Below are 25753 nucleotides of genomic sequence, written 5' to 3'. Positions count from 1 at the left end.
GCACCTTTGGCTTTAGCCATGGGGTGAGAGAGATGATTGGTTCCTAAGTAATTGGGTCCAGCTTCCGGCTTTGTAGTGGCTCTGCTCGAGGGTATCTTATTGAATAGAACTTGTACATTCAGTCTCACAAACGCTCTGAAGAAGGCCTTGTGCTAAAACGCACAGGCAAGGGATATTCGATCACACTTTCAACTAGGCCAGATTTAAAGACCAGGACAATTAAGAAGGCCGGAAATTTTAACCAGTTTTGTTGGTGGATTTTTCGATGGCTACGGACATGATAATTTGTTGCTAGAATTTCGCCCCTGCAAATGGCTGAAGTGTCAGACAGAGTGAATGTCACATGTTTTTCAAAGTGATGCCTTCAAAAGTTATATTCTTTAATTACTGCAATACATTTTTGCAAATGATGCACATTGGTTTTGCACTCGAGCTGGCAATAAACAAATAAATACTTCCAGCAGTCTAGGAATGGCAAAACTGGCTGTTTTTGCTGTTTTTGCAATTTTTTCATTTGAGTTTGGAAAATTAAATTTTGAATGCTAGGCTACTAAGCATGCTCAAATTGTTTTGAATACAACTACTTCTGTGAACCTCTGTTCTAATTGGTACTGGGCATGTGTCACACTCGAAAAAGAAGAAATGAACTAAGAAGGTTCACATGCAAATTTTTTGCTACTCATTTCTTTTTTAATATATTAAATTCAAATATTGGATTCAAATGTTAGTTCCGCCTTATCTTGGAATTTCAGATGTGATATCTTTTTGTACTTTTTAAATGTAATGGAACTTAGTTCAAGCTCTCCACCAAGAATCCTCACTGGTTAAGCGCAACCACTCCCTCAAACTAAAGATAGTGCTTATGTAATTTGGAAGAAACTCCTGCAGTTCATAAATAGTGACTAATAATGCAATAAATGCAGGAGAAATGAACATACCCATTACAGATAATGTTTAGCCTTTAAAATGACACTTTCTACTGAAGTTTAAATCTGTTCAGGCAGCTTGGTCAAGTGGCTTAAAATAAAAAGTTGTTCCTGAGTCACTGCAGAAAAGCTGAGGTTTCAAGCTATATGGGTACAAAATTAAAAACAGTTAACAAGTGCCTCTAGCCAATTCCTTGAACTGGTATGAAAAGTCATGAAAGCGGTAAAACTTTATCTCTAATTAAAGTGACTTTTTGTGACTCACAAGTAAACAACAATAAACAAGAGGCAGTTTGATATATCAAGTCCTTTAAAATCAAATGAAAAATAATTAGCTCTCGCCAAGTAATAGGGCATACACAAATGTCATGTAATTTATAGCCCAAAAATATAACCCATGCCAAAATATCTAAACTAACAATAAACCAAAAGTATTTTACTCTCAGTATACTCTTCACTTTCCAATTTTGTTCTTACCTTACTGCTGATAACCTGGAGGTGTTGTTTCAGGGTCCTGAGATCACACACAGACTCCATAAGGCTGTGGAAAGCATGCATGTTTTACTATGTGTATGCAGTATCTTGCTCGTACATCTATTTAAACCCAACCCTCAGCCAAGACCTGTTAAGTTGATCTATGACAAGAAACCTAGGAACTCCATAAGCAACTTCTAAAATACGACCTTACCTTGTTTAACCCCTGCTACTAGTCAGCCAAGACACTCTCTATTTTTGTCTTCTGTGTTTCACAACAAGCCAGCTCGTTTCCTGAAAGGCTCAGCAGCAGCCTGACAGATGTGTTAAGGGTGCGCCGCAGCGCAGGGTTACTGCAATTGAACATGATGAACACTCAGCTCACAGAGGCTGGCTGAGGGAACAAAGCACAAGTAGAAAAACTCAACCAGAGACAAACATACTGCAAAAGGTGGATGCTAGGTTCAATCAATGCATAACCTACATATTTGTTGGTGAACAAGATATTAGATAATGACACATTTTCTGCATTCACAACATTATTTTGATAGGGGAACATTGTCCAAAAAATTTAAAACAACAATTAATGTTATTTTGAATAAAGGAGATAATCTACAGAAAGCCAGATATTATATTAAATAACATTTGTTGCAGAAACTGGCTTGAGTCATTTCCACAAAGATCAAAGTTGATTTAATTATATCTTGCATGTGTTCAGAAGACAATGAGCTGGGTTGGATCTACCTATCGGATGCTTATTCAACTAGCATTGATGTACACCTGTTATGAGTACTTCTGTGCTTCAAGTTTCCAGTATACCATTGCCTACTGAGTATCAATTGGCTATTGGAGAAAATGGCAAAAAAGAAGAAATTCTAAGCAAGCAAAGAGGGCCTTTTCAAAGTGCCAAATTATGGCTAGACAAAGGGTTTCTAGGGAGCAGTGCATTTAACTTCAAAAACACTTTCATGTGTATCCAAAGCACGATCAGGCAGACCAAAAGTTTCCACACTATGAGAAGATCAATATATCAGGCTTGTTCCCCTGAGAGATAGAAAAGAAACAATCACCAATATAGCATTTTGGAATAAAATCACAGGACATCAAAAGTACTGTCAAAATACAATTTTGTTGTAGTGGTCTCAGAGGATGGTTGACAATTTCTAAACTGCTTCTCAGGAGAGGAAACAAAATTCTTCCTGTGGGGTAAGAAATACCAACATTTCACAGTTAATGACAAAGAAGAAATCCTATTCACTGATGGATCAAAGTTTGACACTTTGGCAGAGACACAGGGGATTCTCAAGGACACAAACATGAGGAACTCCAACAGAATGTGTCACACCGGTGAACAAGGTGAAGTACTTCTTTAGGTACACTCTGTACCCTCCGAAATATCTCTTTGTAAAGGTTTCTAAGGGTGGCAGGATTAAGATCTCAAACACGACTGAAAGCTTTGCAAGAACTACTTGAACACCAAAGAAGAACAAGGAGTCCTGCCAGTCGCACCCTTTACTCTTTAGTTTTTGTAAAATACTATCAGACTTTTGGACCCATCTTATATCCACATTTGAAAAGTTAATTCACTGTCCAGTTACTTCTCTCTTAACAGTGGGAACACTGGAGTGTGGGAATGGGCCAACTAAAATCCTTTCCTGTGGAGTTAGGTATCAACTGTAAGCATTTACAGTGAAATGCCTAAGCAAAACCTTAATTTTGGATTGGAATACAAGAAACGATTTTTTTGTGGAATACATATTTTATATATTTTGTCAACATTATTATTTTTTTCAATCAAATAGAATAAATGCTGGGAAAAAGCTATACATTATGAGGATTTGTCACTCTGTTTTGGTCCCCACCACCTCCTGAGAGCAATATTTGGCTCTTTAGCAGCAGAATGATTAATGATGTTCACTGTTAGCTGATTGCAGTTTAGTGCTGTGCTGTTAGTTTGTACAGTGTACTTACTGTGGTTGAAATCCACATTATGAGAGCAGCTATAATGAACCAAAGTGTTAACATAAGGAGTGACAAGCTAATCAAAGCTAAAGCTAGTGTCAACATGAGGGGGAGGAACCCAAAAACAGACATTGACATGAATTTTATAAAGAGAATAGTCAAACAACAGTTTATGGTTACAGAGTCCAGGAATATTAGTGTCCAAAGGAAAACAACAAGGTCCCAAAAAAAAGGTGCAAACAAAAGTCGGGACAGCTCCATAAGGTGGGTTGAGGGCATAAAAAGGGAAGACAGAGACTACACACACTGGGAATGTTCAGTAACTGACAAGACATAGTTTAAAACAAAGGTAGCAAATACACACAGGATGCACAAAACAAAAGGGGGAATGACAAATAAAACTGTAAAAGATAACGAAAAACTTAAATGAATTAAATGCAAAACTAAAAAACACATGAAATGGGGCTGAAACTACAGTACCACAACACTTCTGTTTGTTAATTCCTGTTTGTGACTTTTTTCACCTTCACATTGATTTTACATAAACTATGCATTTGAGCATCTTATAAGAGCAAAAGATGGTTACCGTGGACATTAAAAATGTGAGGGAAAAAAACTGTGTGCATGCATGACATTCCACAAAAGCTATTTTCCTGAAATATGCTTGGGTAAACATTGCTTTAAAGAGCAAAGTTCTTGATAAAATGAAAATAATGATTTATTAAAAAAAAAAATCAAGACACTTTTCCATCCCCTTAATAAGTAATACTATGGTACCAGTTATGAATCATTGCACAAGTCATGTTTTTGGAGCTGGGAAGTCAGTGGGATATGAACTATTATATTGCAGCCGTGCCAGTAGTTCATTGCTGTCAGTGCACATGCATTTATCATGGATGAACTGTCTTCCCTTGGTTTTAATGATCAGAGTGTGCAGCTGTGTGGAAAATAATCCAAGGTGTATAGTGCCATATTTTTACACCCATTGCAGAAACATTTGGGTGGCTAAATATTTATCACTGCCATTAACCTCTGAGACAAGATTATTGCTCCTTACAACATTCAGGTCATGGCAGTTTTTCATACTGAGAACTAATGTTATAGAAAAGCAAGTTAAAGGGCACTTTCATATGCTTATGCACCCTATACACAACACATTTCCACACGCACTTTGGATGACTCTGGGAACTGAAAGGTTTAAATTCTTTAAGTTTTTTTTTTCCCAACTTTAAAAAGAAAGAAAAAAGGACACTGTAGAAGCAAAGGAAGGGAACACATTGGCCTAGAGCCAAGGCTATGAAAAAACATGCTTTGAACCCAATGACAAGGTTCGAAAAGGAAAAAAAATTCTTTAAGTCAAACAAAAAGTTCTGAACGTAAAAACTCTTTCATTGAATCCCAACCTTTCACATATACTTAAGATGTCTTGTAAATGTATCCTATACATTCAGCAGGATTTAAGAAGACAGAAACTTGTCCGGTCACAATTTATGCACTTTAGCCACCTCCTCATAAAAGCCTCTCTATGCAGAATTATTCTGTGATTACCACATCTTTGAAATTATTCCGCTGGCATTGGCTTTTGCTTGTAGAAAACACATTAGTGAGGGGGTGAGGCAGAGTTCAGACTGACTATTCTCTTATCTCTCAGGTTGCTCTCTGTGTGCCTATGTTGAGATTAACAGTAAGCTAAACTCTCAACCAAACAACTTCTTACTAGAAACAGTGAAGTGGTGTAGCTGGGAGCTTTTACATGACAAGTGTAAAAGCTCCAAATACAAGGACAATGTGACATCAAGTAGACGGTCATTTTCAGGTAAGCAAAAAACATACAGGTAAATAATAGGGTAAAAAAAAAAGTTAAGATTCTCTCTGCATATGTTTTTTAAAAATAAAATATCCTTTTTGTTCAAGGTCATATATGCAACTTATGTTACACTTTTACCATACTGTTCTGCTCGAAAGCATTTATATATGCTTTATTAATGCTCAGATAATCATGAGTTGATATTCAAGGTTAATATCTAATATAAATGAATGTGGTTACATCATGTGTTAATACCCACTGTTCTTCATGATGTGTTAATGATAATGCCCCACTTAGTAAAGTCACACCCTGATTATATCTAGCTAATGATTACTTAAAACAGATGCTGATTATGATTTCACTTGAAGACAATAGATAGTAGCATCAACAATAAACCAAATACAGTCTGCATTTCAAAATAAAAGAGTAAGGCAAACAACAACCATTTTATTAGTTTGAAAAAAAACTGTTTCTGTTAAATTATTTCAATAATAAATAGGAATCAAATACAATTTAGACATATATTTTCTGCCTTCACTGAAGTGTGTAAGATGATAGATACACATTTCTGATGAGAAACAGTGTTTTTCAGGTTCAGGCTGTTTTTTGTCTCCCAAATAAAAAGAAAGTAAAACAAAAGTACATAAACAAAATACAAATTGTCACATTATAAATGTTGAAAAGTCATTTTTAATCATTAAACAGTGTAGCACATTACTCATACAACTACACCTACAGCTAGCGTAACCACTGCCTCCATAAAAACGCTTAGCTCCTTAGCTTGATTTCCGTTAACGGGTTGATACAGTGCTGTTTGAACTCATTCTAAAGTTTGGTTGTAGTTGAATCTGAAAAAGATCCGCCTTGGTTTCAACAAACATGGCAGCTAACAGGTTTCCCTGTGCCCAGGACAAAGGAGACCCCACCCTCCCTACTTGTGATACATATGCCATACCAAGAATCACTAAAACTATAGTTGCTGCTCTGAGTCTGATATTTATCCCTTCCTCGCACTGGCTGGGCAGCAAGCCCCTTCAGCATCACGATAACTGTCTCCTTCTCTTTCTCTCCAGTTCCTCTCTCCTCTCTCTCTGTGACCGGGGCTGGTGGCTGTGTATGTCTATACACTTGCTCTCTCCTCCTCTCTGTCACTCATCTTCCAAGCAACAAGCCTGCTTTGCCTGCTCCCCTTTCATCTACTGTCAGAGTGGTTCTATACAAGCTAACAGGTTTTAACATTTAAGCTAGATTGAAATCTGCGTCATCAGTGGCTATTTAACTGTTTTACCTTGCTGCAGATTATCCTCTGTCACATCTTCTTCATTGTCCACTTCACAGTAATAAAAATACTTCATGAATTCCCTTGAACCTCTCTTTTCATCATCTCTTTTTTCTTTTGTCATGTCTTTTCTGTGCACCTGAATTTTGGCAATTGGCTGATTTTAGTGGTTTTAGAATTTTTGAATGGAGGGAATGCAAAAATGTTGTTGACCATTATCTCAAACAAACAAAATTAGGACAGCAACAATAAACAGACAAGCTCTTTATGAGACTAAAGTACTGTTTTTTTTTACAAAAAAGGCCAATTTTCACAAATTATTCCACTGGGTGGTCGAACAGCCACAGGGCCAAATTATTGGCTCCCAATGTCCCGGGGCTTAGGTGAACTGATGTGATTGTCCCCCTGTGGGTCTCTGGGCCTGTCTACAAACTGTCAAAAGCTAGAACATATGTGAATCCACCGATGATTATCTGAAAATAAAAACAAGAGTAAACTTGAAAAAAACAAGCTTAACAGAAAGATGTTTCCTGATGTTGTGATTTGATGACCCAATTAAACCTGTCACTGAAAAAACTAGTAACCCTTGGTAGTTTCTTGGCATGGCACATGTAACAAAACCAGCAGCAGTTTTACTGATGTGAAAACAAAGGGAGTTAATTAAAGAAGAAGAAAGAAAAGTACTTTATTGATCCCCAGGGTGGAAATTCTATTTTTTCACTCATGCTATTTTGGACATGCTACGCATACAGTTTTTTTGTATATACATACAAATGCACACACATGCAGTGAACATGCTTAGGGAGAGATGTCAGAGTGAGGATACTGCCGTCAACCAGCGCATCCAGGGCAGCTGGGGGTTCGGTGCCTAGCTCCAGGGCACCTCGGCAGTGCCCAGGCAAGTAAACCAGCACCTCTCCAGCCACCAGTCCACTTGCCAAGCTTCGTCCATGCTGAGAGTCAAACCTGCGACCCTTTGGTTCCCAAGCCAAGTCCCTATGGACTGACTGCTGCCGCCCCCGCAGTTAGCAGTTATTAAGCGATATAATGTAAGAGAACGTGTCTTGTTTGGTGCAAACCTCTCAGCTGGCCTGTCTTTCATATTTAGCACTAAAATAGTATGCAATCCTACATGAGGGCACTTAACAGCAAATGCACATAAATCAGCAACTTTAGTCTGGGAGTATGTGACTGATCTATTTCAAAAGCTTCAGAGGTGTGTTTTGTTAGGACTTGGACATACCTTTATTCTATTTGACAGTTGACTGTTTAATTTGCAATTATTAAGACGGTGAACAAACTACTATCCCTGTTAAGTCTTACCCCTTTACATGTAATAATCTTATTTAATATGCCAATGTGATGGTTAAATGTTTGTATAATATATACATCTTTCATATAGTGGATTCACATTCTCACAAACAGCTATGAGGGGCCGTACAAGCCATAATTCATTCTGGCTCTCTCACACTCATACATTCTCCTTTCACATGCATATATTCTCCTTTCACAGACATATATTTTCACTCTCACACACACCTATATTCTCCTTTCACATCCATATATTTTCACTCACACACATATATTCTCCTTTCACAGACATATATTTTCACTCTCACACACACATATTCTCCTTTCACATGCATACATTCTCCTTTCACAGACATATATTCTCCTTTCACATGCATACATTCTCCTTTCACATGCATTCATTCTCCTTTCACAGACATATATTCTCCTTTCACATGCATACATTCTCCTTCATATGCATACATTCTCCTTTCACAGACATATATTCTCCTTTCACATGCATACATTCTCCTTTCACATGCATACATTCTCCTTTCACAGACATATATTCTCCTTTCACATGCATACATTCTCCTTTCATATGCATACATTCTCCTTTCACAGACATACATTCTCCTTTCACATGCATACATTCTCCTTTCACATGCATACATTCTCCTTTCACATGCATACATTCTCCTTTCACAGACATATATTCTCCTTTCACATGCATACATTCTTCTTTCACATACATATAGGCTTATTTTCACTCTCACACACATGTATTTTATATTGTCTCATCTTTTTTGGTATCCATTGCTTTGACTGACACAGGAAGTTCCTCCTTAGGCAGGAAGTTGCTCTCAAATTAGGAAATACTGCACATGTGCAAGCTTTGCTCAGCTCATCCCTGATGGTAAATAGCAAAACTCTACAATGATGCTATCCAAAGTCATCCTGTTTTCTCATTTAGTGCAGTTTTTTCTTTTGGGAGTAAGTAGCAATGAAAATGACAATATAATTTTTTTCAACAATGTCTACAATGTATGGAGCAAATGCAAAGAGAAGCTACCGATTCTTTTGTTCATGAGAGGCTGTATGGAGAACTTCGTGATCACATTCGAACCATATCTGGATTTCTGTCAATCTCAAGATTTGTGGAAGATTCAAGAAATAGAGAAGCCGTCAATACATTAGAGTCCTTGTATGGCTGTCTTAATTCTTTGTTGACTGCTTATGAAACCAGGCAAAGAACCAGTTCTGAGAACAGTTCTATCCTGTTGCCTCCACCTGTCACAACTGGACATCAAGGCAGACCTCAATACAGCATTTCAGAAGAGCAAATCTCTCATTTAGTATCCCTTGGAATGAACTGGCAATGCATTGCAACATGCTTAGGGGTAAGCTGTCGGACTCTCTACAGGCACAGACAGCGGCTTGGTGTTGAGCCACTAGCATATGCAACACTATCAAATGACAACCTGAACAGACTTGTTGGTGAAATTCTTCAGTCTACCAGAAATGCAGGAGAACGATATGTGCATGGGAGCTTGAGGTCACGTGGGCTACGCATTCAAAGGTGGCGTGTTAGACAGAGTCTGCAAGAAGTCGACCCTATTGGAAGGTCCTTCAGAAGACGCCATGCAATACGTCGACGAATTTACAGTGTTCCAACCTCCAATCAATTATGGTGAGTAAATTCTCAACAGAACAACTATGGGTAAATAAAGTAGCACAAACTATGTAGACAGTTTCTTACAATCCAGTTGGGTGTGATGGAGGAAGTACTTAAATTCTTTATTTGAATAACACTTGATTACAAGTATAAGCCTGCATTTTAAGTGAACAGCAAAATGGACTATCAAAAATAAAGAGCTCATTATTAACTGTCAGAACTCCGAATCTGGTCGGTGGGAGTGAAAAACATGTTTTCTTTGAAAAATCGCCAAAAATACACCATTTATCATATAAAGCATATACAGCTGTAAAAACAGAAGCGATTGTCAATTCTTCATTTTTCCAATGGTCCTTGAAGTAATCATGTCTGACAAATGCTTCTGTGAGGAAACGTAACTGAATCTAAGCTTAAAATAATAAAATTTTATCAAAATGACTTTATTCTACATGTCTCATTTAATTAGTTTAATATGAATTGCATATATATATTTTCCCATATTGGTAACACCTGTGGGCACTTGGAAAAATGTTGTATTGATCCCATCTTTTTCCAATTTTTGTAAAATACAATACCAAGGAAATTCAACTTGCGATTTTGCTTTTTTTCATGATTTATAGCATTTTTAGTGTGTTATACTGCACATAAGACATTTTTGAGTGCTCCCTACTTCTAGCCATGATTAGTATGCTGTTTTCAAAGAGGTGCAGGACATATTGCAATAGAACACAGCCACAGTGAGTAAAATGTAACAGGAGCAAAAAATGTCCTGAAACGGCTTGGGGTTCAGACAGTTAAAAGTTATTTATTTGAGTGTTAAATGATTGATGTAAAACCACGGCCTTGTTATAATTTTTGCCACATAAATTACTCTGATTTCAATTTCTCTTAGGCATATCGACGGAAACCACAAACTTGTGAGATGGAGGATGGTGTTCCACGGCTGTGTTGATGGTTTCAGTCGAACCATCATCTACCTTGCTTGTCTAGACAACAACAGAGCCTCTAGTGTTTTGTCACTATTCATTGCTGGTGTTCAGAACTTTGGATTACCGTCCAGGGTGAGATGTGATCATGGACTGGAAAACACTGGTGTTGCCCGCTTCATGCTTTACAGGAGAGGATTGAACAGAGGTAGTGTTATTACTGGCAGGTCAGTACACAATCAAAGAATTGAGAGATTATGGGCAGAGGTTAATCGAGTAGTGTCGTTTCATTTTGTTAATCTTTTCAACTTTATGGAAGAGCATGATGTATTAGATTCACTTAATGAGCTCCATTTATTTTGTCTTCATTATATTTATTTGCCACGAATTCAAAGGGCTGCAACTGAATTTCAGAACCAGTGGAATAACCATGGTCTTTCAACACAGGGGGGGCAAACCCCCCTTCAGCTGTGGCAAAGGGGCATAGTTAACAATGCAGGGATCCATAACCCAGGTATGAATGGTATATGTGACATAGACAGTGGCTTTGGGATTGATGACAATAGGCCACTCTCAGAGTTACAGACAAATAATGTTGTTGTTGTTCCATCAATTAACATTACCATCAGTGACACAACAATGGATACACTACAGCAGACTTTTGATCCATTTGAAGATGATGGAAATCATGGTATAGATTTGTTTTGCAACCTTGTGCAATTCATTGAAGAGAGGTATTCTTAAAATCATTCAATGAAGAGATAAAGAAAAAAATAAAACAAAAGCACACTGAACAGAGATTTATTATTTGAAAATAGACTAAGAGCTCATTCACATCAACGTGAAAAGGTCCACACAGGATATTTACTTACTGTAGTTGTGTAACACAAAGCTGAATAAAGGAGACACTGCCAATCTTTGTGATGTGTGAAACCACAATTTTATTTTGACATGGTGTTCTTTGTTGAAAACTAACATCAACATTAATACTGCATCTGCGGAATCTGTCAACATTGAAGACAGAAGGAACATGAGAATCAACACAAAAGCTGCACAACAGACAGCAGAAGAGGACAATGGCAAAAAATAATAATAATAAATAATAAAAATACACTTTTCAAGTATTGCATGTTAAAACAGTAACAATTTGACATTTTTATAAAAAACAAAACAAACTTGAGACTTAATTATATCTGACATTTCAGAAGATCTTAATCACCTGGTCATTTTACAAGTGTTAGAACCTTTTCACACAAGGACTACAAAAGTGTAGCGCATCACTATGCTCAGCATATTCAATGGTAATAATCTCAGTGACATTTAGTTTACGCAACATTGACATTTTGGCCTGACATAAGAGATATCAGTTACATAAATACTGCTGATCAAAAGCAGGTAGAGTGGTGAACAACACTGTAGAAATTAAAACAAGGAAATTATCAATGACAACAAGCTACAGTAATTACAGTTTGGTCTCAAGATTACTGGCAACCTGATCCTGGCTAAAAATGAAGAGCTAAGATCCAAACCCATTTTAAGCTTACTCCACATTAACATCCACATTAAACTTGTTTTTTTTCCTTCAATGAACTCTCTGATAATCTGAACAGTACTTAATAAGACATTTGCACCTTTTGTTTTAACAAAGAAGCAACAAGTATATATTTTTCAAACAAAACACTGTGGAATGAAATCCATACCAAAACCACGTGACACGACCTGTTTTGGGGTTATTTGAGTTCTGACTCACATTTAACTTTGCAAACATGACCTACAATACTGAGAGGGAGGCCTGCCCGCAAATTATGCCATGCCGAAACCATGGGTATTGCCCAATGCAAAGTCCATGTTTTCCTGAAAGTCTTTGTAAGAGGTGTGCAGTGGTAACTTCAAACAATTGATGCAGGTGTTGCAATTGGCAGTTTAGAAGTGGTTCCTGTGTCTTGGTGAAGAAATTCAATCGAAGGTTGTGGAGAGAAGCCAATTGGTGGAACAGTGTTGGCCCCAGTGGCAAAAGCGAGAATTGTCCCCAACTTCTGCGTTTCCTCTTGATGTAGAGAAAACAAATACATCAGAAATTAGTTTAAAAACAAAACAAACAAACAAAAAAGACTGCACCAACACTACTTTTTACCTTTTCAAAACTAGGCCTCTGGCTCTGATTCCTGCTTGAACATGACATGTGCCAAATAATAGAGGATATCTCTGCAACTATAAGGTCTATTTGAATAAACATGATATCAAAATAAAGTTAACACGTGTAATATGTCCTCCAGAGGTGTAAGAATTAGTATAAGTTATATGTTACTGTGTCTTAAAGGAAAGACTTAATTTTCGCCTGAAGAAAAAAGTACACTTTTAGAGTGAATTTGTCATTGATAAATGCATTGCAGTCTACAACCTCCAGAAAACCATATAAACCTATAAGCATTACATAACCTGTGCCAAGATGATGGTTAAAAGTGAAGCAGAGCAAATTAGAGAGGTTTTACTTTCTACTTAACAATCTCAATTTGGTACATTTTAAAATCATCTGTGCCATTATAAATTCTCAGGCAACTGTTAAACTCATTCAATTTCTCTTATAGATCACTTAAGGTAGTATTTCATCTAAATGTAACTATTTTAGGAATAATATATTAAATAATAGAATAGAATAGAATATACTTTAATAGTCCACGGAATGAACAGCACATCAATGTGAAGCTTAAAAGCTCCCCTTAAAAGCTCAGGGAGAGACTCCCTGCTATGAAAATGAATAGAAAATGGCCATGATCGACTCAAAACTAAGCAGACACATTGGATTACCTATAAACAGCGTTTTAATGCTCTTGCACAGTTACTGTGTTTCAAGACCTGCTCATTTAGTCCTTGCCGGAATTGTGTGTTTTTAGGGTAACAACGTTTTTTATGTGTTTTTAGCCAACAATTTTTCCATTAAGTGGGTATGCAGCATGACTATGTAGCTTCATGTTTACCATGCCTTGTATAGGATTTAGTGCTCTGCCCTCGGTACCAGGGGCACTCGGGCTAAAGTGTTTTTTAACTGATATACCATGACAAGATGTAATGCAGTACTAATTTCAAGTGAGAAGATATTTCAGTTCATACAAGACACGCTTAAAAACACTTTTACACTAACCTTCTGCATCTGTTAGGTAGTCTCTCCAGTATGGAACAACAACTTCTTCCGCACGCCTTCTATTGCTGCCAACTGGAGATAGGCGGATGGTTGAAAAGGCTGTCAACCAAGTCAGCAGTGAGGATTGTAGGAGACCAGCATAGAAGGGGGCGAAACTCTCCGGGTGAGCTTGGATTTTGTCCAGCACACCAAGTGTTCTCAGTCCATCCCGAAATCTGAGTAAAATCACAATTAGTTTTTAGTGTTTTGATATATATAGTGTACTGTATATACAGTGGGTTCCAAAAGTCTGAGACCACTAGCCAAGATACTTCAATTTTCGATTTGTTTTCAAATGTAATGCTATTTCTTCATTACTAATGATATCAGCTTAATCATTTGAGTGGAAGTTAAGTATTTGAAAATGTATATGATTTTCAAATATCTTTAGTATTTGGTGCGTTCCCTTTTGCTTTAATGACGGTATACACTGGAGCTGGCATGGACTCCACAAGATTGTGCAAACCCTGAAGACCCACGTTATCCGTAAGCCGTCCTGACCCACTGTTGCTGATGTTAGCACTGTTGCACTGTTAGCATACACTATTAACCTGACAGCGAAGGGATGCAGAGACATTAGACGCTGCCTATAGAACACCTGTGAAGCACAGGAGCTGTCTGAGTTACAAAACTGCGACCCCCTATTAGGAGGGTGTGTGTACCTCTCAAAAGGACCACGCACTCTGTGTATCACTTGGAACATCAGGATGTCATCTACAAGCATATTCCTGTCTTCCAACCTCCGCAGCGGCCTTAGGCAGCCAGCATTGGACAGGTACTCCTGAAGTGGCTCTGTTGTTGCGAAGCAGATCTTCAAATGATTTACACTCTGTGACCTTCCAATAGATACATGAAATTAAACTTTAGCAAAGTGAATTTAAAGTGCTGTAATCAAAAGTCTTCCTCTCTACACTTGTCACCAGGGTAGTAGAAGCAGACATGCAAACACCACAACATATTCTAAAACTGAGGGGGGAAATGTACCCTTTAATTTTTTCGAGCAGGTCACTATCCGCAACATCTTTCAAAACTGGATTAGCACGTTCTGGGCATCAACAAGGCAAGAGAAGAGAGTTGGGGACAGAAAGCCTGCGGGAGGTCCGCCATGTACAAGGCTTACTGCGATGGCCCTGCCTGCAATGAAGTACCGGTCCTCTCTCATGGCTAGAGAAAAAAAGTTATATATTTGACATGAGTTTCGAACATGAGTACAAAGACTTGACAAATACCTTTACCATCAGATAAAATATAGTGATAAAGATGCAATAAATGATTTCTGGAGTTCAGCACCTCAATGATATGAGATTACAATCAATACATACCAGTACTGTTAAAGGCCAAGTTCATTTTGCCTTCTTCTCCCTCGAACATTGGAGATTGGGGCAAGGCTTCCATTAGAAGTCTTAAAATTCTCTTCTTGGTCCACCCCAAGTCGACAGCCTCTTCAGGAACTCCATGTCATCAGAAAACCTGACAGAAATGGTGTGACATGGATCGTATGTCCCTCGTTTAAAACCTCTGATGGCTCCATCCAGGACTGTGGCTCGGTTAATGTTAAACTTGCATTTTTGTGATGGTTTATTTTAGTTGCGAGGTCTTGCAAAATATCCCTCTCTGGCACAAACATGCTGTGGTCCTTCTGAAACAAACATGATAATATAAGTTAGAGAACACACCTTAGTGTCTGCACCAAAACACCAAGAGTAAATTCCTTGTATGTGAAAACCTACTTGGCAATAAAGATCTTTATGATTCTGATAGTGTGGCAGGGTGTGTGTTGTTCATGATCACCGAGTATTTTTAAATTCAGTAAATGATTGTCACGTACAAGTATATTAGTAAGAATTTGGTACAGTAAAAGTCAATAGGTTGTGATATGGAGCAGATAAGCTAGCAAAGTCTATAAACTGCGTTCCCAAGCATGCTCAGTGGCATTTGCCATTCAAGTAACCTGTCTGCTGAGAGTAATAATGGTATTACTGTTATAAGTCTTTGTAGACAGTACGTGTAAGTAGTTATTTGTTGTCGGTTTGGCTCTGCATAACATTTCTTTTTAAATAATAAAAATATAGAAAATTGCCAGCCTTATCCTTTAACTTTTTATACAACATATACATACCGTACTGTAAGGGCCAATAAACACATTATATTAGCATATGTGAGAGGTCGGTTGAGGTTTATTACTTGGTTATTCCCTTGTGTTTGACATGGTTAATATGAACCCCACAATTTCTTTTTTTTTTAGGATAATTAAGTTTGATACTGCAACCTTATTTTAGTATATGCTCTAAATGTTCTAATGTAAATTTGTTTTTTCAGGCTGGAGGATTTTTTGGCAGTTGATATTAAAAGATGTTGTGGATGCGCTGAATGGCTTTCAACCAATCAAAATGAGAAGATTCTAACTAGATAAAAAAAGTCAGCAATTACAACAAAACAGTTGGGTACCGTAAAACATTTGCATTTTACCAACCTTTCACTCTGCAGGCTTGCTAGTATAGCCTGATTCAAGTCCTCTCATCAGAAGACATGTCAGGACAGTGCAGCCACAACCGAAAGGTAGTTGTCATAGTTTGCTGACTGATGCTGTGTTGAGCTAGAGGGTAACACAGAAGTCAGCACCAGATTTGGCTCATCCGAGGTTGTTCCTCCATATGATGCGGTAGAAGGCTGACTTTCGGTAGGGCAGCTTCTTAGTGAGCATGATGGCAACTGATAAGAACTGGTTGAAGTGCTGCTGTAGTTGGGTGAGCTGCTGTGATGAGGGATGAGTGACGAGGGATAAGTTTCAACCTCAGGAGTGCAGTTTGGTGGGGAGGCTGTTGTAACATCGTTGAAGCTCTCTGAAGAGACACGTGAGTATATATCTTGTGTTAGAGATGAGGAGCGCAGCTGCCTCGCTGAAGCAGGGTTTACCTCACAATTCTCCTCACTGCTGTAGCCTGAAAGATCAGCCTGGGAACGACATTTTAAAAAATCAGATAAGCTGAAGTTCAACTTTAAACAAAACAGTACCTGGAAAATACCATAAACACCGTGATTATAGTGTTGTCATGATACCAAAATTTTGACTTCGATATGATACCAGCCTAAATATTTTGATACAGATACTGAAACGATACCACGGCAAAAATCTAACATTAGGAAAAGTAATGGAATAATAGATGACAGAACATAAACCTTGAAATTCTTTGGGGGTTGTTTTCACAATAAAAAAACTGAAAAGATTTTGATTATGTCATGTAAGGCTGTGGAGGTTGTGACAATGTATAACATAAAATTGAATACCATTAATGATTTGATTTTTTTCCATTGTAATTTCATATGTATTTATTCAACGTAGCTTCATACTATCGTTTGTTTCAAATCATACGAAAACTTATGCACACTTTTTTCGTACAATATTTCTACGTCTTCTACCAGTGGTTTAGGCAACAAAACTAGGGGGTTTAGGGTTAGGGAAAGGGCATGGCCAGGAAGCCCCGGTAGAAGTCCCGCCTCCTAATGTGGACCTCCAGGCTTCTTATACTACACTGTTGTTGTTGCCTTGAAGACCGCCTCCACAATTACGTCAGTTTCATACGGATTCCACTGCATTACTTTCCGTATCATATCACACGAACAGTGCATGAGGACAGACTGTTTTATCACAACTCTAACCTAAACAAAAAAATATGCAAATGTGATTCACATTTTGTGTCTTGTTTTAAGGTAATTAACTCTCCAGAAATCGTAACTGTTACTTCTTTTATCATCTTTAACAGAAAATAAAATGTCACAAATAGAGCCATTATATTTTATCTTAACAGATTAATGTAAACTGGATGCTGTTCTACCTGTACAGTAGGTGGCGGTATGCACTAGAAGTTATTGCAATCTGCCCAAAAAGCACAGAAGAAGAGGTGACTTCCTCCAGCCACTTCCCTTTTCGCGTTGTTATCAGACGGATTTGATCAAATTCTTATAGTTTCGTGGGTGTTTTGATGTTCAAAAGTGTTTTCATGTATGCATGTTATGTATGCATGTTATGCACCAATTATGGGTTGTTATTATTATTATCACAATTATCTGCAGGTCAATTCAAATGTGACATAACATACCATAACTGGCTTTGATGGTCTGATGTACAGGGCTTTAGATTTATATACTTTATGTATGAGATTTGCATCCAGCTCCTGTCCAGCACGCAGTTTGGGCAAAATTAATCTGTTGCCACATGCCATCAGAAACTCTAGGCTGAAAAACAGTGGGTATAAATGCAAAAGGTTAAAAAACAAAAATGCACAAGACACATTAAAACTGATGCACTGACAGTCTGTTTTCCTCTTTGAAGATAGACAAAGCAGAAAACCAGCAGTTAAACAATAAATTTAGGTTTCCTAAATAGTTTAGGTTTGGTCTGTTGCATACATGATATAATTTTATGTAAATTTCTCCACTTGAAAGGACAAAAATGACCTTTTTTTCATTTAGTAGTTTAACCTTGATATAATAACATAAAAGTGCTTACCTCACATCAGCAGAGAGTTTTTCTCCAAAGGCATCCCTTATTTGTTCAGTGACAGTCCTCTGGTCCCAAGATTTCTGGAATTCAAATCCATTCAGTATATGTCCCTGTTCATGTAGCCGTTGCTTTTTGCGATGCTTGACGACGACATTGCTTGATGGCCTTGGAAGAAGGATGACGTCTTTGTTGAAAGTATCATGAAAATGTGTTTTGGCCCTACAAAACATGAGACATAATCAACCCCAAAAAACATGGCACAATTTAGGATGGTTTTTTTTTTAGAATCCTATCACCGCTCTTTTAAAAAGTTGGCAGCCATTCATTTTATCATTCATGCCCTTTAACATTTTTAAAGAAAAGTACATCAAATCATTTGATACATTCAAATTAAAAGCTGATAGATTAACATGAACGCAGAATTAGAAAACAGAAAGGCTGTCCTGCAATGAAATACAATAACACTTAGGTCTGAACAATGTGACAATGGTCTGTAGTTTCAGTCAATGGTACATTAAACAGAAGTTCTGTTCTCATAAATATGCAAATGACACATTACACAAACACAACCTAAAAAAAAAACCGTCACGATTTCGCGAGGAAACGTACCGCATAACGAAATGGCAGCAGTCCGATGGGGTTAACAGGTTTGTGATTAACGTTAGGCATACAGTTTTCGAATTGAGCTAAATCAAAGCTAAAGTTAGCTTAGCGTTAGCTGTTTATGTTCGTTTTGGGTGATGTGGAGCGGAGTGAAGCGGTTTGCCTCTGCACCCTACCTGGCGGTGAGCGAAGAGCAAAACGCTTGAAATGTGAAAGCAGAGATAGTGACCCCTTTATAAAAACGCCTCACCTCTGGTGTTTGTCATTTGAATAATTCATTAATTTCTAAACGGTACGGACATGAACATTAGCACAACTATGTTAGGCTAACGCTCACGTTACAGCATTGACTGAAGCGTGTTGCTAAATTAGCAAACGTACATTTAGCTAGGATAACTCTAGTAGATTGACAGCTCACAGTTAAAAACGTTGTTCTTACCTTTTCTTTGAGCGGGAGCTCCAGTTCCCAAAATGCTGCTGCGTCTGGTATCGCAGAGACTGCTGGCCTTGTGTTGCGACCGCTGCAGGGTTGGCAACTCGGGAGCTGCTCGGCCTGAACAGTTGACGCAGCTCACTTTCCGTCGTACTGTGGCTGGCGGTCGGTGCAGATGTCCTCTGCCGCTCGACGGAAGAGGAGAGGGATGCTATGGTTTCGGGGAATGTTAAAATGTTCCTTAAAACCCCTATTGCCTGCTGCAGTGTTTGCCTCTCCTCTCCTCCTTCCATGCTGATTTTGACCTGAAATGACCCTGCTAGAGCTTCTCTCGGCCAATCACAGCGCGACAAATGAGCTGCCTTCCGTTTCCACTATACTACTTCCGTTTCAACTATACTCTCTCTCACACACACATACATTCTCCTCTCACATAGCTACATTCTCTCTCACACATGCATACATTCTTCTCTCACATAGCTACATTCTTTCAGACACATACATACATTTTCTTCTTACATACATATATTATGTATGTGATAAATATATAAATATGAGAGTGAAAATATTTGTGTGTGAAAGGAGAATATATGTGTGTGAGAGTGAATATATATGTATGTGAAAGGAGAATATATGCATGTGAAAGGAGAATATATGTGTGTGAGAGTGAAAATATATGTCTGTGAAAGGAGAATATGTGTGTGTGAGAGTGAAAATATATGTCTGTGAAAGGAGAATATATGTGTGTGTGAGAGTGAAAATATATGTCTGTGAAAGGAGAATATATGTGTGTGTGAGAGTGAAAATATATGTCTGTGAAAGGAGAATATATGTGTGTGTGAGTGAAAATATATGGATGTGAAAGGAGAATATATGTGTATGAGAGTGAAAATATATGCATGTGAAAGTAGAATGTATGTGTGTGAGAGAGCCAGAATGAATTATGGCTTGTACGGCCCCTCATAAACAGCAGCACATCAATGCATGCATTTTTCGCTGGCTTCCTTAATGCTGTGAGTTTGATGTCTCTGAGCACATGCTGTCTCTGAGTCGAGTGTATTTCAGGGAACACTTTGCTCAGACTAACATCATCTCTCTCTCACCAACACAGCATAAAATAATTTGAATGAGGAGCCTGAAGACAGTGTATGTTTAATAAATAGGTCACATAATTGTTTTTGGACCAAAATTAGTCCAGTGGAAAGACATGCCTCTTCATAACTTTAGCAATTAGCAATAGAGCAACATAGGTTGATAATATTTTTTGCTTGTTTGTTTATTTTACTAGGAAAAAACAACAACATTTGAAAGATGTATGATAAAGTTGAAGAAAAAGTCTTACCCTTATTAATTTGTGCTGTCATAAAAACTGTTGTCCTGCTTTCAAGCATCTTATCAGCACTCAGGCCCTGCTCCAGGACACCATTTCCATCCATTTAAAGTGTTTTATTTTGCAAACACAAAACTCTGCCTCAAGAGGCCTGTTGAAAGCGTCAGACACAAGGTAGATAATTAACCTCTAAATATTCATTTATTCTCTGCAGGACAAGGAAGCAACGAGTGGCTGAAATGCACAAAAGTATAGCTCATTGAGAATAATAAGCTAAAGCAAATTACAATAATACAAAGTCTCAAAAAAGACCAGTTTTAATTGACTGTTGCAGTCCAAAAGCAACAGTTAATATCTAAAAAAAAATGTGTTATCTTGAAATCATGAAGCTCTGAGATCTGGACAGTTGGTCATTAAAATCAGATATAGCATTGTTAAATCACAGACAGTTTAATGTGTACCTCTTCTACACACTCAACTCAAATATGAATGCTTAATCTTGGTTTGGCTCTTAAAATAAGCAAAATTGTTGATTGAGTGTATAAATAATTATATATTTTTTGTAAATGCAAAGGCATGCTACATTTCTGCATTATCAATATGTAGTTCACACTTTTGGAAACAACACCAGTATTGTGCATCAAGCCTGTTAGGTTATTCTAACTGAATATATTGTGTGTGTGTGTGTGTGTGTGTGTGTGTGTGTGTGTGTGTGTGTGTGTGTGTGTGTGTGTGTGTGTGTGTGCGTGATAATCATGTGCTCATTTGTAACTGAGTTAGAATTATGGAGTGTTTTTCAGGGTGTGAATGAACACACTTGATTTGATGTGGAGCAATTTGTGTACTCAAATGTCTTGTTATAAGCTGTACAGGTGCTATTTGACAAATGCTCCTCCTACATCCCTCTTCAACAGAGCAGCTCATGTGAGCACAAAGGGTGGGTGATGTGTGAGAGGTGGGAGGAGGGCACAACTCATAGGGTGCATAGTGCGAACACAGGAAGGACCTAGTTAGAAAAGAGGCATCAAAGGAAGTTATTTGGATTCCTAACTTTTTCTTTTTAAATTTCCTTAAACAATAAAGCAGCTTCCTGCATGGAGTCAAGCTTCATTAACTTTTCAGTAATTGAAGTTTGTCCAGCAACCGCAGAGCACCAGAAATTATGTCAAACAAAAACAAGAGGTGGATGCACTTATTGAGATGTTAATAAATGTTTAATTAGGTTATAAGTAATTGAGTAAGATGTAGTTTTTTGGTGGGTCAGTTGATGCAAGAAGCTTTCTAAATTGCATTATATGTAACACACAGAGGTATAATGGTGGGGGCAAAGTCATTCCGCCACTAATCCTTCCTTAGAGGTAGTAACAGAGGCGCAATGGGAGGAAGACAGTAGCAAAGTGTAGCACCGGAGCTTGCAGGGCGCATCAGCGCTGCGTGTAAATGCATGTCTGAGTGTGTGTCAATGTGGTGCTCCTGCTGTGTGTTTACAAGCTGTGCCTCTCAGTGCTTCCGCAATGCCGCAATGAAATCACACACTGGGACACCAATATTATGACCTTCAAGAGTAAATACAAAAGTGTAGTGATGGTGGAACTGCATTCCAGCACTGTTGTAGAATTGCGGTGTGTAAGAGGCTATTGATTACAGATCTGCTGTAGACCTGACCCTTTTTCTTTTGTTTAATGTCCATAATGGTTGGTTAAATTAGACAAAAAGTGGCATAAACTCATGTTCAACATTGCTTGATAGACAATCAGTGAGCAAATAAGTTCTAATAAATCGGAAATATTCAAACTAATATGAGTCACTGCTGGAAAAAATACATAAATAAATATTCATAAGCAGCACTAAAGCAGGTGTACAAGGTAGCAGTATTTTTGTGCAATGTATCAAGAAGAAAAAAAGATATATATTAGTATGCAAATGTGAAAAGTGGGAAGAATGCAAATCAGTATTGAGCCCACTGTGGGAAATTAAAACCACTCCTGGCTGTTCCCATAGAAACAACATGGTGAGGAGACTTTATTATGACAAATAACAAAGTGATGCAGCAGCAGTCAACCTACCTAACCTCAAACACATTTATTTTCAACATTTTTCTGATAATATTTGCTTTGCTCGGCCAGAAATCTCAATGAAAGGCTAATCTGAATGCACATAATAAAAAGGTGCTCACAAATACAAGCGGTGCTGCACAACAAACAACACCACTGCTCTCTTTTGACCCTGACTTTTCTGTTAGTGCCAGGGCTGGAGCTTTGTTCAGGAGTTCACTGGCATGATGTAGAAATGATTATTTCCTCTACAATGGTGTTTTTGTTCTGCATTATTTCTTCTCTCTTTCTATAATCCCTGTTTTTCCTAAATTGTGACTTTAGCTATAAATAATCATATTAAGTGAGCTGGGAATGTGCTCATTTTGTGCAACATTACCCCTTTACACAACCTTATTGTTGTCTGATCTATTACAGTGTGGTGTATTTGTAGGAGATTTGTAGCCTCTGCAGTAATTGTACAATCACAGGCTTGGAAAACTGACATTAACGTATGTCCACTAATAAAAGCTGTTTCATTTGCTTTTCTGCAGCCATACAATCACATAAGTAACCAAGCCCTTTTAAAACAACACTTCATTTCAGCACTAACATGGATTATTCTCTGCCTTTTACTGCGCCTTCTAAAATGTTATTTCATCCCCATCTTCTAATACATTCGACTCACAATGAGAAGCAAATGCTTCGATCTGGATCTTGAATCTTTAAAAGCCTTGCATTCATTTGTGTACTTTAAAAGGCCTTAATAGCAGTCTTCTGCTGGAGTGTATCTATACATGGAAGGAGTACATGTATACCATTATTGAGCGAGCAGTCCCTGCAGATCTTTTAATTAAAGAGTATTTTGGGGTGTGGGGTTTGCACAAGTAAGTAGATGCATAACATCACAGTGTAGTTCAATAATACAGTGTATTCCCAGTTTTCCCCAACTATTAATAATTACAAACTTTGTCCGAGACTCAAAGCAAATCACACACGCAAGATACTGAGTTTTATTTCCACACAGCCTTGTTGCTCAGCTCCAGCATGCAAGTTTGTAGATTGTATTATTAAAGTTGAAGGCTTGTCAAGGTATTTAACAGTGCATTTGACATTGCAAAAATCTACTATTTTTCATGAGGATCTCAAACCATGTGGTATCTATTAAATGTGTTAGAGTTTGATGTCAAGATGAACAGTAAATCCATCTTTTATGCCAGAGAAGATTAAAACCTCAATCTGACTACTTAGGTGTGAACCACCTAACCAACAGCACAAGTTATTCTCTGTACAAAAAGGCATCTGTATGCTACAAGCATGGTTTAAAACAGACCTAACAAAGTATTTGTAAGATACGTTTTGGAATATAGTCTGTTTGCTTTTAGTTTATCTTCGAAATTAAAATGTATTTCAACAAGGCAATGGTCTTTCTCTAACTTTTCAATCTAGAATGTTTCTCATGTGAAGTTGCCAAGCCTGGACATTAAGTAATAACATTTACAGAAGAAAATGATAGGAAATATGTATGACCAAGGTACATTTTCTCATGGGAAAATTTGGATTCTAATCAGTGACAGTTTTCAGAAAATGTCAACTTGGCAACCTTTAAAACGTGTGTCATGAAGTAGTTTTTATGTACACATATGTTAGAAAGCAAAGGATTGTACCAAGTGGCATGTCTCAGGAGCTGCCTCATCATCTATACATTTATTTTTCTACATGTTTGTGTCCATGTCTGGCATGGGGATTTGTTTTGCTACTACAGGAAACTTTGGCAACACTGCCACTCTCAGGGTGGATGCTTTTCTTTCCAACTTGTGTTCTATCCACTTGTCCTTAGGCATACGAAGTGTTTGTCTGCTTTGTGCTTGCTTCTCTTTCCGTACCAAGGCTACCAAGAAGGAACATTTGGTTGTTGCTCCAAGCTTTTCTCTGCTAGTTGGCATGTTAGATGTTGAATAAAGTCCATATCTCTGTGATGTGCCTCTTTATAAGTAATTACGATCAACATCAACCAGCAGCATGTCTACACTGTCAGCAAATCAAAAACAACCTATCAGCAACACGTCAGCAGCAGCTGCAGTCCTCTGTCAAGTGTTTTCACTGGGTCAGTTCAGACACAACACCGTTGGCCATGTAGAAATACTTTGACAGTACCTCGTCCCAATACACAATCAGTGTGGTTGCATGAGTAAGTCAAATGAAATGAATATGTCTCTGCAGTTACACACATACAGCACTGACTGGATATGAAGGTTAGCGGATGAGGAGAGTGTTTCATGTGAAAATTGAACTTTTGTCCTGAACTTGTTCCTCTCATCCAGATAAGCATGAGGAGGGTGTTCCTGCGCTACAGACCTGAACAATGGTTGACAAAAGTGCACAAAATCCTTTGCCCTTTCTTTTTTCTCTGATCTGAGGTTTTAAAAGCCTGTGGATTATTTCCATGTGTTATTTGCTGACACTTTCACATTCACATCGTAAACAGTGAGCCAAATTAACTGTTTTGCTGTGTCTGTCAGAGAAAAGCAGCTTATCCAACCATACAAGGAGCTTGATTGATAAATCAATTATCAATCTATCCCTCTAAGTTGATTTTTATTTCCTTAGAACGTGACACAATACAAATGTACTAATTCTTCAGATAAAAAAATCTTGACAGATACTTTTTATAGGTTATGTTTCAACTAATTAAAATTCCACCTCCACTAAAATAATCCTGGTTCTTGTGGGACTCTGGGACTCCTCATCCATGCTTGTTTTTTTCATTTTTACTCAGACAGGCTGTGGAGTTTATAAAGACTAACAGCTCTGTCCGATGGGACACCAGAGGCCAGGACAGGGCAGAGGTGCTTCCCTGCTTGCCCTCTGTCTCTCATTCCTCCTGCTACTTAGATCAATAACAAGCTCCTTAGCCACAGGTGCTCTCCAGGGACCTCGACCTGGAGCCTTCTCTCCTCAGCTCATTGTCTGTTGCTGACTCTGGCAGGGCAGAGCAGTCAAGCCTGACCGATGCACACAGCCTCGAGCCCTCCAAGGAGAAGGAACATACAGTGTGCAGGTATACACGCATCTTTTTCTGTCCAAATGTGGGCAGGCATGCATGCACAACTCATGGAGAAATACCTTTCTCTATATCTAGCTCACACACAAACCTATAAAAAGAAAAGTACAAAAATACTTCCACTTGACAAATAAACCATGTGACATCTATTAAAGTACTGGATTATCAGGGTTCATAATTAACGGTAAATGGATTTGTACTTATATAGCGCTTTTTCTAGTCTTTCTGACCATTCAAAGTGCTTTTACACTAATCGTCACATTCAC

At 38.0% G+C, this 25753-nt stretch overlaps 2 protein-coding genes across 2 annotated transcripts; one reads left to right on the top strand and one right to left on the bottom strand.

Annotated features, from left to right (window-relative positions):
- Positions 1-9001: 9001 nt before the first annotated feature.
- Positions 9002-11368, top strand: LOC117816121. Its single transcript, XM_034688240.1, has 2 exons — positions 9002-9428; positions 10306-11368. Exons 1-2 carry the CDS (start codon positions 9106-9108, stop codon positions 11081-11083), a joined length of 1101 nt encoding a protein of 366 aa, XP_034544131.1. The 5' UTR covers positions 9002-9105; the 3' UTR covers positions 11084-11368.
- Positions 11369-16052: 4684 nt separating this feature from the next.
- Positions 16053-19353, bottom strand: LOC117815563. Its single transcript, XM_034687341.1, has 4 exons — positions 19067-19353; positions 18031-18243; positions 17621-17756; positions 16053-16475 (listed from the first exon to the last, which is right to left on the bottom strand). Exons 1-4 carry the CDS (start codon positions 19351-19353, stop codon positions 16053-16055), a joined length of 1059 nt encoding a protein of 352 aa, XP_034543232.1.
- Between the last annotated feature and the right edge of the window lie 6400 nt (positions 19354-25753).

Source organism: Notolabrus celidotus, chromosome 7, assembly GCF_009762535.1.
Source record: "Notolabrus celidotus isolate fNotCel1 chromosome 7, fNotCel1.pri, whole genome shotgun sequence".
Taxonomy (NCBI): domain Eukaryota; kingdom Metazoa; phylum Chordata; class Actinopteri; order Labriformes; family Labridae; genus Notolabrus; species Notolabrus celidotus.
Note: the sequence above shows the minus strand (reverse complement) of the source record. Positions and strands in the feature narration are given on the sequence as shown.